General features: G+C 38.4%; 1 protein-coding gene across 5 annotated transcripts in view; it reads left to right on the top strand.

Annotated features, from left to right (window-relative positions):
• The window catches only part of LOC109423500 (cytoplasmic polyadenylation element-binding protein 1), a 124,769-nt gene that overhangs the window by 47,518 nt on the left and 61,408 nt on the right, over nucleotides 1-15,843 (top strand). For all 5 annotated transcript variants that reach the window (XM_029866932.2, XM_062846110.1, XM_029866930.2 and 2 more), the window contains exon 3: nucleotides 9,219-9,357. In XM_029866932.2, the coding sequence (XP_029722792.2) occupies nucleotides 9,219-9,357 (139 nt within the window). The remainder of the gene's footprint in view (nucleotides 1-9,218; nucleotides 9,358-15,843) is intronic.

The raw sequence follows: 15,843 nt of genomic DNA, 5'->3' as shown, positions 1-15,843 counted from the left end.
AATATAATAATAAATAAAAAAAGGAATTTTTGAAATACTCTTCGAAAGATATCTCAGTGACCAAATGTCCAAACGAAATAAAATTTCAGGACCTTTTAGAAGGATATTGCAGCTTTCATTTGGTGCTAAGAGAACCCAAATAGATTGACAGACGGCTGAGATATTTATTATGATGCACTTGGTCAAAAATCTCAAAAAGTTTAGTTGTATAAATCCTAAGTACTCTTTGAAAGATATCTCTGTAACCAAATGTCCAATCGAAATAAAATTTCTGGGCGTTTTACAAGGATATTATAGATTTCAATTGGTGCCAAGAGAACCCAAATCGATTAACATACAGCTTAGATATTTAATATGATACATTTGTTAAAAATTTCAAAAAGTTTAGTTGTATAACTCTTAAGTACTCTTCGAAAGATATCTCAATAACCAAATGTTCAATCGAAATAAAATTTCAGAACATTCTACTAGGATGTTGTAGCTTTTATTTGGTGCTAAAAGAACCCAAATCGGTTGACAGTCGGTTGAGATATTTATCAATATGCTATATGTCAATAATCTCTCAAAACGTTAACCTATATTACTTTAAAGTACTCTTCAAAAGATATCTCGGTTACCAAATGTCTGGTCGTAATAAAATTCAATAGGGTTCTACTAGGATGTTGTAGCTTTCATTTGCAACTAAGAGAATCCAAATCGGATATCAGACGGCTGAGAAACGTGCGTGACTTTTTATTGTAACATACGCGCACACACACACATACACACACATACACACACACACACATACACACACACATACACACGGAGTACTTGTACAAAATTCTCGGAAGCTACTTCCAGAACCGCGTACTAGTATACGACACGGAGGTGGGTCGGAAGTGCTTTCACATAACCTCAGGAGTCCCGCAAGGTTCCATCCTGGGTCCGGTGTTATGGAATGTCATGTACGACGAGGTGTTGAGGTTAGAGTACCCAGTGGGAGTGGTGATTGTCGGATTTGCCGACGATATTACGCTCGAAGTCTACGGTGAAACGATCGAGGAGGTGAAGTTGACTACCGACCACTCGATCAAGGTTGTGGAGGCGTGGATGCGGTCCAGAAAACTGGAGCTGGCTCACCACAAGACAGAGGTGACGGTTGTTAACAACATGCAGTCGGCGCAGCAGACGGAGATCAGTGTAGGAGAATGCACTATCCTGTCGAAGCGCTCTGTCAAGCACTTGGGCGTGATGATCGACGATAAGCTTACCTTCGGTTGCCACGTCGATTATGCCTGTAAAAGAGCCTCCACAGCTATTGCGGCACTGTCCCGGATGATGTCCAATAGCTCAGCGGTGTACGCCAGTAAGCGCAAGCTTCTGGCTAGTGTTGCTACGTCCATACTTAGGTATGGCGGCCCGGCGTGGGGTACCGCGCTAAGTACTGAATGCTACCGACGGAAGCTGGAAAGTACTTACAGGCTTATGTGTCTGAGGGTTGCAAGCGCGTACCGTACCGTGTCACACGACGCTCTCTGTGTCATTACTGGTATGGTGCCTATCAGCATTCTTATCAGTGAGGACATGGAGTGCTTCGAAATGCGCGGCACAAGAGGCATACGCAAAACTGTCAGGATGGCCTCTATGGTCAAATGGCAGCGCGCGTGGGACAGTTCCACCAAAGGAAGGTGGACCCATAGGTTGATACCGAGGGTAGATAGTTGGATTAATAGGCGCCATGGGGAAGTTTCATTCCACCTGACACAGGTCCTTACAGGTCATGGTTGCTTCCGACAGTATCTACACCGTTTCGGGCATGCGGATTCTCCCGAATGCCCAGTGTGCAATGGTTTAGAGGAAACGGCGGAACACGTGTTGTTCGTGTGCCCGCGTTTTCGCACAATGCGTGACCGCATGCTTGCCACATGCGGGGAGGACACAACTCCGGACAACTTGGTCCAGAGAATGTGTAGGGATGAGATTAGCTGGAATGCCGTTTCAACGGCTATCACCCATATCGTCTGGGAGCTACAGAGGAGGTGGCGCGTGGACTCGGAGAATGGCTAGTCCAGATGCAGTACAAGAGGTGGTCCAGGGGTTCGAAGTCGGCTTCGTAGGTCATACCGGTGCCCTGCGGTCGAGATCGACCCTTACAGCGATTAAGTGGCCGCGGAGAGGAAGTCCCGGTAGCGGTGCTGTCGTGGCGTCGGTCTACTGGGTTGGATCTGAGCCCGCGGTTGGAAAGGGGTCCCCGGCAAGGGTCGGGGTAGGTGAGATCCTGCTGTCTGCAACCTACGGGTGCATCTGATAGGGCCTGAAGGGTAGTGATACCCTTCCTTTGCGGGCAGGTCAGATCGGGTTGCACGTGGGCATCAGTTCTTGATGTCCGCTCAGCAGTAGGCCGCGGGCGGGGTTGACCCTGCCCGCCTTCCGAGGACAAAAGGAGTGGCGAGGACCACTCGGGAAACTGGCTAAGCGCCAGCATGCTATCGTGATGGACTCTCCAGAGCGAGTCATCGATGTTCGTTGCTGCTAGGCTACGGCAGCTAACCTTGAGGGTGCGATATGCACTAGCCCCTCTCTGAAGCAATACCTTTTTGGTGGTTCCGGAGAGACGTAGGGTTTGGCGACCATAGGAATGTGTTTTAGTGGGTCGAGGAGAGAGTAGTCCTGGCTTCTACCGGCATTGTAGAAGACGGCCTCATCCCCACACTACCCTAACCTTCCTGTTAGGGTGTCTGATGAGCAGATTTATCCCCCTATGGTTTAGAAGGAAAAAAAAACACACACATACACACACACACACACACACACACACACACACACACACACACACGCACAGACATTTGCTCAGTTGGTCGAGCTGAGTTGATTGGTATATGAGACTCGGCCCTGCGGGCCTCGGATCGAAAGTCGGTTTTTCGAGCGGTATTCATACTTTTCTTATGAGTGTAAGAAGGGTAAAAACGCAGTAGGCAAGACAAAGTTTGCCGGGGACAGCTAGTATATCTATATCTTATATATATAATAATAATGCAGTGGCATACGTGGGATCACGCATAACTCACGAATGGGACGCCGGTTTTGGGTCGTATTTATTTTGTTCTGTTAGATTAAAGCTATGTTCATTTAGAATCCGGAATGACAAAATCACGTATATCTTAGGGATGGAATAACAAACATAAAAGGTGAAGTCCTCAAAACAAAGGTTATTTATTGTACTTTCATGGAAAATATCATTGAAATTATTTATTTTTATTTTTCACACATTTTCTCACTTTTTCAGTGTTGACATCTCAAAAAATCTGCACAACGGTGGTAAATTTTAGCAACAACCCCTTCCGCACGTTTGTTCAACAATCAGGTCATCTATGCAGTGTCCTGAGTGCCTTGACTAGTCTGACTAGGATTCCGAAGAAAAATTGCCAAACTTTGTTTTATTGCAAAATGAGGGGCAACTCAGTGAATTGAGAAAACGCGAAATTTGAGGGTTTTTTCGTTGATAAACACTACCCATCTGTGACGATACTACTGAACGTCTCCGGCTGTCATGGCAGCTCATCAAAATAGGTAAAACCTCTACATATCCCTTGTGTACGTTTTTGAAAAGCAGCACGCGATTCTTGAGGCTGTCACCCTTGTATGAATTGGTTCTCATCATCTTGTTGCGAAAAAACCATGCCCAGAGTTCGAACTTCTAACGAAATCTTCAAATTCAAAGCAGATTTATCAATGAACCCAAGCTTTTTTTTCTTCCGATGACACTTCCTTATGCCATCCCGGGTAGAGCTTAATGGCAGAAGAATGGCAAATTTTACCATTAAAACAGAATGTTTGAATGGCAAAATGTGTTATTTGTTTGTTTGAAATAAGAGTTAAAATAACAAAAATAATAACAAAATTTTGGTAGCAGAAAAACTTAAAAATAACTTATTTTGCCATTGTAATAACAAAGTAATGGTAAAGCATGCGGATTAATTTGAAGAACAAAATAAGTTATTATTGAGATATTGATAACAAAATAAGACCCAAATTAACTGTTATCGGTGAATAACAAATTATGACATTCTTGGGTTATTGATAACAAAATAAGAACAAATTTAGCTGTTTATGTGGCGATCAAAATAATGGTAGGTTTAGTTGTTCAAATTCAAATTTTAAAATAATGGTAGGTTCAGTTATTATTTCAAAGTAGCAGAAAAAAGGTAAAATGAGCTATTTCAATTAATTGTTTGAGTTCTAAATTAACATAAATTAATGTGCATCAAATAGAATCCATTGCGAATCAAACACACAGCTGAGAATTCGGATTTGTTTACTTTTGCGAGATACGTCGAGTTGAAAAGTTATGCTTGAAATATACAATATAATACATAGTTAATGGTATATTAAGAGTAAAATATGTTATGGTGCCTAATGTTTATAAATAATTTCTCACAATATCAAAATAATGGCAAATTCAGCTAGGAATGTAAATTATGTTATTGTTTTGATATTTTATACAATTCATTATAAAAGGTGCTAAATTGCAAATTTTACCATGATAGTAATTTTTGTTATTGATGTGTTATTTAGCATTATTCATGAATAACATATCAATGGCAAGATTTGCTATGATTGTATATTTTGCTATTGATTTGCCATTTTAAGTTTTTCATAATAACAGAAGAATGGCAAAACGAGATATGATGGCAAAACCAGTTATTATTTTGTCCTTTGTTTGCCATTAGCCTCTACCCGGGATGGTTAACAACATCTGTGCACATAACACAATGGTTTTGACGATATTAACATTTTTCGCGACTGTCGTACCTGACCACGCTAAATTTTCAACGTGTTTGTGCAAGATTTTTTTCCTCCTCTTGTCTTCAATCTGAAATAACTTTTCACTCGTTGCAAGAAAATCGATGAAATTTTCACCATTTAAAGAGGATTAGGGTATGATCAGAGTGCTGCAAAAGAATGATGATTATGTTCATTGAGAGCGCCTCTAGAAAATGTGACATGATTCCAGATTCTAAGTGAACATAGCTTTACACTCAAGGAAGGTTTATGAGGCAAAAACATGGAGACATACCGAGAATTTTAAAAATTTGGGTTTCCATGCAATTTGCGTACGGGGACTTGGGATTGAAACGTCAAAAGCAAGTAGACAAGACAAAGTTTTCCAGGGACAGCTAGTTATAGGATAAATATTTACACCGAACGCTGCCCAGCGCCCTTTTTATAGCACAGTATTTTTGAGGTAAATATCTTGTGAATAACATAATATTTAAGCATACTATCTTCGGAGAAGTCGATCAAAACATTTATACACAACCGGGGTAGTTTTTCGGCTTCGCAATCACCAAACGCAATCAAACGACTGTATATGTATCGCTCTACATCCGACGATTCGGTGTTTACTACACCTTCTTCAGGGAAATTTTTTTACAGGTCACCTGCAGATCGAGCCTGCAGAACAAGAACGATTATGAGTTCTGTGAGGTCTAATGTTATTTAGATTACTAAAATTGGCTTATGATGTCTCGTTTTTATTGTTGAATTCCACGAAGAAGGTGTAATAAACGCCGAAACGTCGGACATGAACGATATATAGTCGTTTGATTGCGTTTTGTGACTGCAAAGCCGTAAAACTTCCCCGGTTGTGTATAAATGTCTCAGCTTTTAATTGATGCGAAAATTTCGAAAATCGGTGCTTGCTAATATGGTGAAAAAAAGTTTCGGAATAAAGGTTAAAGATGGCGGCAAAAATCAATATGGCCGACCAAACTTTTTATAATAGTTAATTTGTAGCTATATCTTTCTTCTTTTCAGCACCATTTCGTTTTGAGGTGGTTTTTGGAGAAACTTTCAAGTTATAACGGTTCAAGTGAGCCATCATTTGCTCAAAATCGAGGGGTCTGCAAAAATTTTTGTGGCTCTAACTAACCTTCAATTTGAGTAACCAAATGCGTTTTCCATACTTTTTTGGCGAGGATATTCAGAAAATCGCCACCTGAAACATTTTTAAAGACAAGGTGTAAATAGTGGGCCGGTCTCAGCGAGAGTTACTCTAGCGTGAACTGGACGATATGTATTTTCACGAAAATTGTTCGAGATATTACGTGTTTGTCTGTGCCTTAACAATGCTTTGAAATTTGATGTTGCTGTCTTCGACAGTGTTGGAAATACTCACTTTCTATTATCTCAGCTCAGAAGCAAGCTATAAAAAAACGGTGTGTGAAGGACTTTTACGTTGTAGTTTTATGTTAAAGTTTGCGGGATGTAATGGAGGAGGAGTCCATGATTTCTTTAAGAATTCCTTCAAGGATTCTTCCAGGGATTACTTTGGAGATTTCTTCCAGGATTCCTTCTGACTTTTCTTTATTGATTTCTCTAGGGATTCCTTAAGAGATATCTGACGGAAATCTTTCCGGCATTCTTGCAGGTATTACTCACAATATACTCATTCATGAAATGGCTGGCAAAGAAAGCCCTTCAATTAATAACTGTGGAAGTGCTCAAGGAACACTAAGTTGGAGAGAGGCAAGTCAAGTTCCAGTGGGAACGTTAAGCCATACGGAAGAAGAAGTGAGAATAAAAAGATAAAACTGGCTACGCCAATAGAAGCAACATTAGAAGAAATTTCGGATTTATTCCATCACAAATACGTTCAGGATTTTTTTTCCGGGATTGAATGTCTTCAGAGACCTCCTTCCGGGATTCCTCTCGTGATTTCTCCCGGTATTTTTCTTGGGGTCCCTCCCGAGATATCTTCAAGGGTTTTTGAATTTCTTCTGGAATTTCTTCCTGAATTGCTACATTATTTTTTTTTTCTTAGATTCTCTAGCGATGTTCAAAAGGCCGCCTCACGCTATGTCCAAAGGGAAGTATTATGAAAATCGAATGTACCTCAAATGTTATTCCTTAGAACCGTTGCTTTGGGCCTCTAGTTTCAGAACCTGTGCGGTTTAAAATATTTCATCTTGGGTTTTTTTGTTTTTTTTTTTTATTTTTTTCGTATTTTCCCATACAAATATCGAAAAAAGTCATTTTAAGGTCAATTTCGTCCCATATAAAATGGATGGGGAAAAAAAACCCAATATAGATTATTTTATACCACACATTTTCTGAATCTAGAGGTCCAAAAATATGGTTCTAGCGAATACATTATGAGGTACATTCGCTTTTCATAATACTTCCTTTGGACATAGCGTGCGCCTTTTCAGATTTTTTCAGATATGACTCCCAACTCTTTTAGTCCCTCTTTCAAGGAATTCTATCAAGATTCTTTCATGAAATTCTTCCGGATTTCCTTCTTCCCAAGATTCCTACATTGAGCCACTTTGAGATTATTTCATTGGTTTTTCTCAGGTTTCCTTTAGGGATTTTTTCCGGTATGCTTTAATGGATTTCTAGATTTCTCCCGGAATTCCTGGCATTCTTTCTTATGATTTTTTATTCATTTTTAGTGACTTTTTGAGAAAAATTGTTCCCGTTTGCCAAATAAAACCTTTTTTGTTGTTCCGATCATTCAAGGGACACCATAAGGTTCTCTGGCAATGTTTTTGTTTTTGTTATGTAGTCACGGCAAGCCTCTTTGAAGTAAAACATGCTTTTCAGATATTGTTATAACTTTGATAATTTTGTACTATTTTTTTCATATTCTCAAGCTGATTTTTCACATTAAATATTATACTATACATGACGTAAACAGAAAATAAAAAAATATGTCTTGAATTGATGTCCTAAGAGTTTGCAAGACAAAATCGTTGAAACATATGTATGACCCCATGTGACTTGACACTGTCACTGCGAAAGTACTAATTGAACACTACTCTAAGAAGCGGGGTTTGCCCCAGTTGGGACATATCGCCAAATGCTCATAAAAACTGAATATTTTGAGCCAAATTTTTCTGTCAATTGCTCATACTTTTCATGTAGGTTTAGTTGTATCAGAAGGCAACGCACGGAAGATAGACATAAAATGTGCAAAGTAGTCCTAGGTCAAACCCTACCGAGGCAGCGGCAAAAAAAATGAAAAATCACTATCACTGATGACGAAGTTGATAATGACGATAGATGACGCTTGGCTAGATTTTAAATCAAACATTTTTTCTCCCTGATAGCCATACTGGTTCAACAAACCACAACTCGTACCTACCAACAACAATGAACGCGTAGAAAAGGCAATGTCATATAATATAGAATGTCAAATGAACATTTTCCTTTTGTCGGTTTGTCCTCCAATTGTAACTAGTACCAATGGTAGCAGGCACTATTCTTCTCCTGCTTTATGCAGTTCTTGAGAGAAAACAGGCATGATGTCAGTTTACTCCTACTGTCATTGTTTTCATTGAATACTTTCTTGTATTTTTATGACTTGTTTGCCATCATTCAGCAACAGTTGCCATTCAAGGCATTTAGTTTTTCTTTATCGACCGTTTAATAATGACTGCAGTTTTATGTTACACTGCGTCATTGAAGGTGGGTTTTATCTATCTTCAAAATTTACTTTAAAATCTTCCAAGTTTTCCTGATTTTTTGGACTTATTATGCATATTATTATATTGTTAACTTGGTTTTGTTGCTTCTATAGTAATTATGTTACAATTTTCTGACTGTTGAAAGTGTAATATTGTTCTGCTCATTAACTCCCTTTGAACATGTGAGATCATTCTACTCGGTAAATGAAGCTCTATACAAATCCTAAGTTAATTGCAAACTGTGATAGGAGCACCTCATTTTCATCCCGTTTTATCACTGCCGGAGATTCTCCCAGCCAGTGCAGAGGAAATAAAAAATTTAATGAACTGTGAAAAACCACAATGCTACTGTGTGCCGGAGGCTAACCGAAGGAAGCCTGTCTATTTCGCTCGTGCCTTAGCGCATCATTCTCAATTGTTTTATGGGTTTAATAAAGTTTCCTTCTCGCGATGCAACCGTCCACCACCAGTGCAGCAGTAGGCTGCGAAATGATCGCTCGGAGCAACAAAACATGTGAATGCTGAAAAAAGGCTCCACTTAGCGTTTTACCTACGCTTGGGAGATAATTTTCCTCCCTCGTGTCGGTTAGGCGCATTGTTTTCTTGGCTTTCAATGTACCTTCCGTTTTCCTGATTTTGTGTAATTCGCGCAACATCCTTGGCTTGCGGGAGCTCATGGGGTGACACTGTTGCATTCACTGCGTACTGTTGCGCATAGCTCATTTCAATAGTAATAAAATATGATTTTTTTCTTCTTTTAAATTCCAGACTAGCTTCAAAGATTGGCCGAGTCCCGATATTGCACGATCGCTCACAGGACCAGATATACTCCAGAAACATTCGATAAACTCACTACTGCTGGAGCACAATGAAATCATCAGTAGGGGACTGCCATCGCCAATCGAAGGTTAGTAGTTATTATTTGAGAACCGACATTTTAACACAACTAAAGGTACCGTGCGTATAAAAGAACACCATCTGCATTAGTCTTAAATAGGGTATTGGTTCCCTTATTAAGCATGTGGCTCCCATTTTCATCCTACGAAAAACAAAGGATTAAAGCACTGTTTGTTTTGTTTCTTATTTTTGTATTTTTTGTTAGAAGTGAGCACCCATGAAAACAAAAAGAACGGAGTCAATCGGTGCCGTAATCACTTGTTTTCGAATAGGATGAATATGGGAGCGTGAGATTACTGATGGCACACATACCCTAGGCGATCTTCCTCCAGCTTCTCAGAACGTGCAGGGTTACCAGGTCTTCTGCTACCGCATACAGCAACGAATTCGCACCTCTACCTAGTTCTCTGCTGAATATTGTTCTTGCTATTCTTTCTTCCGACAATTTGCACTGCGTGTCCATCCCAATAAAGTTTTCCGTATCGTGTTTGTTTTACAATATTCGCTTTTTTTGTACCCTTGGTACAACTGAAGATTTATGCGACTGTGTCACAAACCATTCCCACGTAACATTGTTTAGTCAAATAGGCTAGAAGTGGTTCTTTGAACCATAATAAAACAAAAATGAAATGTATCAAATTTTATGACGGTTCTCAAAACCTCTACTAGACTAATTGGCCTTAAAAATGTTACTTGGGATTTTCTTGTTTCCCACCGAAAATTTTCGCAGCTTTTCGCGCTTAAAAGCTCCTAAAGCTTCTTGGTCTGCTTCCTTTAACGTCATTATCACAAATGCTCAAAAATAAACAAATTCTACAACAACTTCTAATACATCCCCATCGCCACCACAGCACCAACACTAGTAGGACTGCGTCTGTGTCTACCTGGTATAATATACTTCATTTAGTTAGAGTTATGCGTATCCTCGCTGTTTCCATCTTCAGAGGAGTATAAGCTTCCTCCACTGCCCACGCTCGATGCTGATGAGACCAATATCGTCCGCAAAACAAAAAAGCGTGTGGAACTATGTGATGATAGAGCCATTCCTCAGTACGTCAGACCTCCTAATCGCTCCTTCAAGTGCTATGTTGAACAATAAATTTGAACGAGATAAGGGCCTGTCCATAAACTATGTATACTCTGAGGGGCGGTAGGGGGGAGGAGCTTTTGGCCAAAGTGTACGGTCCATAGAAATTTCGAAATTTTGGTATGTATAAAAGTCTACACGGGGATGAGGGGGTCTGAGATTGCCAAAAATGAGTCTACGTAGTTTAGCACGTAAATGGTTTGCCGGCAATATCAACATTAGATTTTAATCCATCCAGCATTGTGCGCCTAATTAGGTCCACCGAAGAACCATTTTCCGACATTATGCGCCAAAGCTCATATCTGCATTGTACGCTGCTCCAATGAACAGATGGTGAGTCTGAACGTTCCCAAACGAAAACAAGCCGGATATTTGACGACGACGAACTCCTTAAGAGGTCTCAGTCTGTTAAACAGACTACTGAATTCAAAAACGCAATATCTCTTTAATTAGGTACTCTTGTGTATGCCTTTTCTCGTAGATTGGGCATTTGAAGCCATGCAACCAGTCGATGGTCAATTCTTCGTCCTCTCATATCTTAATACCAATATGATGAATTAATTGATACATCTGCTCGTTTTAACGCTTAAGAAGTTTGACCGGGATCTCGCCCGTTAACTGCTTTCACTAGACTCTCATCAACTTTTTCAATCTTGTACCTACGTACTCCATCATTAAAGAGAGGACACCTGAAAATCGATCACTTTAAGGTATCATGAACACCAGTTATATGAATGTAGGTATGGGAATACGTAGCCATTTCTTCAATATGAAGAAATTTTACATGCTACAAAGGTGTTGAACGTTAGGAAAGTATTATGATGTTTGAAGTACACCCGATTTTTTTTTCATGTGGCCGTTTTTTTGGCTATAACTCAGTCAATTTTGATCCTTGATTTTTGATCACGGATATAGAGCTGCCCATAAACCACGTTGTTAATCTTTGTTGTGGATTTTTCACAGTTTTTTGCACCTTCCATCTTCCATTAATCAATCTACCCAAGTAACACCGTTTGTTACATAACAGTTAAAAAGACACTTCTACAACTTATTCAGAAGTATTTTTCTTTTTTAATTGACTTGAAATTGAACACCTATATCATCAAAACAGCGCAAAAAATGGCGGCTTACAAAACATCTTACATGTTCCATAAGATGTATTCGAATACTCTTATAGTACTGAAAAAGACGTCCTCAGTACGTGAAATTGGACACTTGAGTAGTTATTAGTTATAATTAAATAATTTGGCAGTAATCAAACTTGCAAAATTCATTTATAATGCAATTGTATTTATTAGTTGAAATTAAGCTGATTTCAAGTGATATAACTTGAAGAATACACTTATATTATATACCATATGCAGATGTTGAGATTAAGCTCATTTTAAGTGACATAACTAACTTTTATAACCAACTGAGAAGAAAAACAAATGTGAATCAAAAAACTGCCAGGAAAAAATAAACAGATTGTTATTACACTTCTTTTTCATCTTTTAAAAACTAATAAGATAACTAATTCTGAAATGGGTGTAACTCAGTAATGACAGTGATGTTTTGCTTGCGATTTAAAATTTATCGTGAAACCACCGTTTTTACTCACCCATGAATTCAGCACCAGTGATTTGAATTGATAACGCCACATCAACCAAATAATACCTCTTTGTGAGGATGGATTGTAAACCTTCCTGAAAAAGCAATATGGCAGCTGATCTGGAATAGTTACAGTACCGTTCAAAGTGTTATAAACTGTTCTATTCACAATTTCAAGTTAATGTGCGACCCAAGTTGAAAACATTATTACTAATATTGCCTCCAATAAAATTCCATTATTCCATTATTAATATTCAGTTTGCAAATCCTGTTTTAACGCAATAGATGCGTCCGCCTAAAATCAAAATCGTGTTAATGTTTGTGAACGGTACTGTAACGCGAAGAATTTTACTGAATGATTTATCTATGTCAACATACTTTGATTAGAAATTAAGTTGAAATAACGTTGAAAATGCGTTATGACTGCAATCCATCGAAAAACTTTAGTTGTGCATTACATGTTCAATCATTATATGTCTAAAAAACATTTCTAAAACATACGCACATCAAAATACGAACTTTTGATTTGGGACCATCATTACAACATTCAAATAACTATATGAGCCTCTGCACGAATTTGCCCTGTCCTGCTTACTCCTACAGAAAATTTGAAAACAGCGCGCACAGTAAAAGTCATATTTGACTTTTACTGTGCGAACTGTTTTCAAGTTTTCTGTCAGAGTGAGCAGTACGCCAGATTCGTGCAGAGGCTCATTATAACTTATTCTTTGGTGAGGCTAGATCTGTCAAATGTCAAAGTATTATTGCCAAGAATTGTGTTATTTACTTTTTTGTCAAAAATCTCGTCGGTTTTTTTTACAGTTTTCGTGGGCTTCTAATGCATGCTGCATGATCGGTGACGATTTTCCTGAGCATCGCTGTCGGAATAATCGGAGAATACTTCACCAATGAATGCAAAGTAAGATAATGGTAAGGAAATTGGCTAGCAGCATAAGGACGCCCAGAATGGAGATAGAGCAGCTGCATGCTGACCGAATTTACGGAGATCGGTGGATGTAAATGTGCACTACAGGGCGGTGTCATTGCTAGTTCTACATTTGGTTTCATTTCAAGTCAAAAACCAATATCAATATTTATGACAGTCGAAGCCAAATAGTTTGCTGTAGTGCGATGGTCTCAGATGATGCAGATGAATAGCACTGCTTTTCTGGCCTTTTGGAACAGAGAGCTGAGCGTACCGAAAGTTGTGTTCGTTGAATGTCAGAAGAAAAACTTGTTTTGTTTTTTGATGTTCTAATAATGTTAGATTATAGTATAATTATTACATGTTATACATAATGAAACTGATGAGCGAAGAACATTTGTTTTGTATTGTTTATAAATCATAAACATAATTAGAGCTTAATAATAACACAAGATGTATTCTGAAACTCATATATGACGTTTAAAAAACATCTTTATTAACGTTGATTTTGTTTTCTGTGTTACTTGGGTAGTGAGCTTCTCAAAGATGCCATTCTCGTCCATGATTTTCCATAGCTCTCAGCTGTAGATACTGTCATATGCCGCCTTTAAGTCAATGAACAGTGTGGGACCTGGTAGGATTTCGAACTACTTCAGCGCCCGCTTCAGTTCTCGGCACCTCACAACAAAACAAATCAAAATATTGAGGGATTTGCACAAAAGTGCACGCGGCCTATCGCTTTCGAAAGGTATACAGCCGCGGTTTTCACTCCCTGTTTACTTCATCCTTATGGGCAGTGCCGGATTTAAGGGGGGGTGCCGGGGGGGGTCAGGGCCCCGGGCTCCCACATTTCAGGGGCCCCCACAAATTTTCACTTCACGAAAAAATGTGAAGCAAGATTAAAAATAATGAAAGAAACTTCTCTAGATTTGCTTTTTATCATAAGAACTTTAAATAACTGTCTACTGGCCAGAGTATGTGATACACTGGTATTATTTTGAGAAAGATTGCAATTAGGGTATTGTACCATTTCGGCAGGTGTACCTATTTTGGGCACTTGCCGCTATAACTAAGTCAATTTCAAACCGATTGATTTGAATTTTTGTACAGCGTTAGATACTGTACGTGCCTAACTCTATACAAAATTTCAAATGTGGGCTTCGTGGCCGAGCGGTTAGCGGCGTCAGTCGTTTAGGTGTCTTGTAAGCCTCGGAGTGTGGGTTCGATTCCCACTCCAGTAGGGGAGAACTTTTCGTCAAACGAAAAATTCTCCACTGGGCCACTGGGTGTTATATGTGTTGTCCGTTGTCTAATGTTAGTAATGTCCAGTCTGTGCGGCCTCTGGCCGAAGGCGGTGGTGTAGTGTCTTTTAAATCAATCGGTTTGAAATTGACTTAGTTATAGCGGCAAGTGCCCAAAATAGGTACACCTGCCCAAATGGTACAAGACCCTACTTGTCCAGATATTCATAAAATTGTAAATTTTGCCTCCAAAACTTTTTTTTGCAATTGCTGTAGCAAAAATACCGAAAATCCTGAAAAAATCTTCGACTGAATTCCAGAGCAACTCCAAACTCTATGAGTAGCAGAGTCAAAAATTCCCGCTGAATTTTCATTTTTTTTCTGCCTAGAGTTTTTGGAAACATTTTGATGAATTTTCTATAGAACTCTTGGAAGAATTAATTCTTTACAAGGCAGTGGAAACTATATTGCCACCTACTGTTTTAATTTTTTCTGTTTTATATCAAATTATTTCGAACTTCTTTTTTTGGTTTACGCAAAATTTGGATTACTAACAACACCTGCTATTTTCTTGGTACTAAACAAAGCTTAAACAACAATTTGGGAGCCATTTGTAGTCTCAAAAAATGGCTGAATTTGTGGCAGTGGCAAGAATATTGCCACCAGCGCTGGTGGCCTAAATGGGCAGTGGCAACTATATTGCCACCTAGATTTTTGAGAGTTTGTTTCGAACAAAAATTGTTTTGTGCATGTAATCATGTTTATAATAATTTCCATAATATAAAGGGTTAAGGCGAAACTGGAAGCATTTCCTCACTTTTTGGGTTTTGATTTTTTATCAAATAACGAAGCAATATTTGCAAAATTGGTGTTCGTATACATGGAGAGTATGGATCAGGGTATCTTCTGATTTGTTTTTTGTGGTGGAAAATGTTTTTCGTTTTTGCAGAAACCATTTTTGAACAAAATTTGACAAAAAAATGGTTTCTGCAAAAATGGAAAATATTTGCCACCTAAAAAAAAAAATCAGAAAATACCCTGATCCATACTCATGTGTACGAAAACCGATTTTGAAAATATTGCTTCGTTATTTAATCAAAAATCAAAAGCCAAAAAATGAGGAAATGCTTCCAGTTTTGCCTTAAAGGATTTTATTTAGAAATTTAGAAGTATTTTTAGAATTCTTCAGTTTGATTTCACTTAGGCACCTGACGATTTACTCAAATCGGAGAATACTCAAACTGTTGAAACATTTTTTAGATGAAATCTAGCATATATGTAAGGATGGTTATTTTAAAGAGTTTCAGTTTTTTTTTTTAATTAGGAAATTTGCTTACTGAAATAAGGCTGGATCCATAGAGAACTCCTGATAAATGCAATAGATTTCTTGAGAAAATTTTAGAAGAAACTTGTGGCGAAATTGGCTAAAAGTTTGTCCGGGTTTACCGCTTAACATTTTCATGAAGATGGTCATATTAAAAAATTCATACTTTTTGTTCCATTGATGCAGATATTCGACTCTAGCGAATCTTGTTATTATTTATTAGCAACAAAGTAAGTCCTATATTATTGTACACCTTATTTAATAATAATCGGAAGCAAAGTTTTTATTTGCAACATTATTGTTTTGCAAAATTTGCTTTTGATTGCATT

Source organism: Aedes albopictus, chromosome 1 (assembly GCF_035046485.1).
Source record: "Aedes albopictus strain Foshan chromosome 1, AalbF5, whole genome shotgun sequence".
Taxonomy (NCBI): Eukaryota; Metazoa; Arthropoda; class Insecta; order Diptera; family Culicidae; genus Aedes; species Aedes albopictus.
This window is presented reverse-complemented; position numbering and strand designations above follow the sequence as displayed.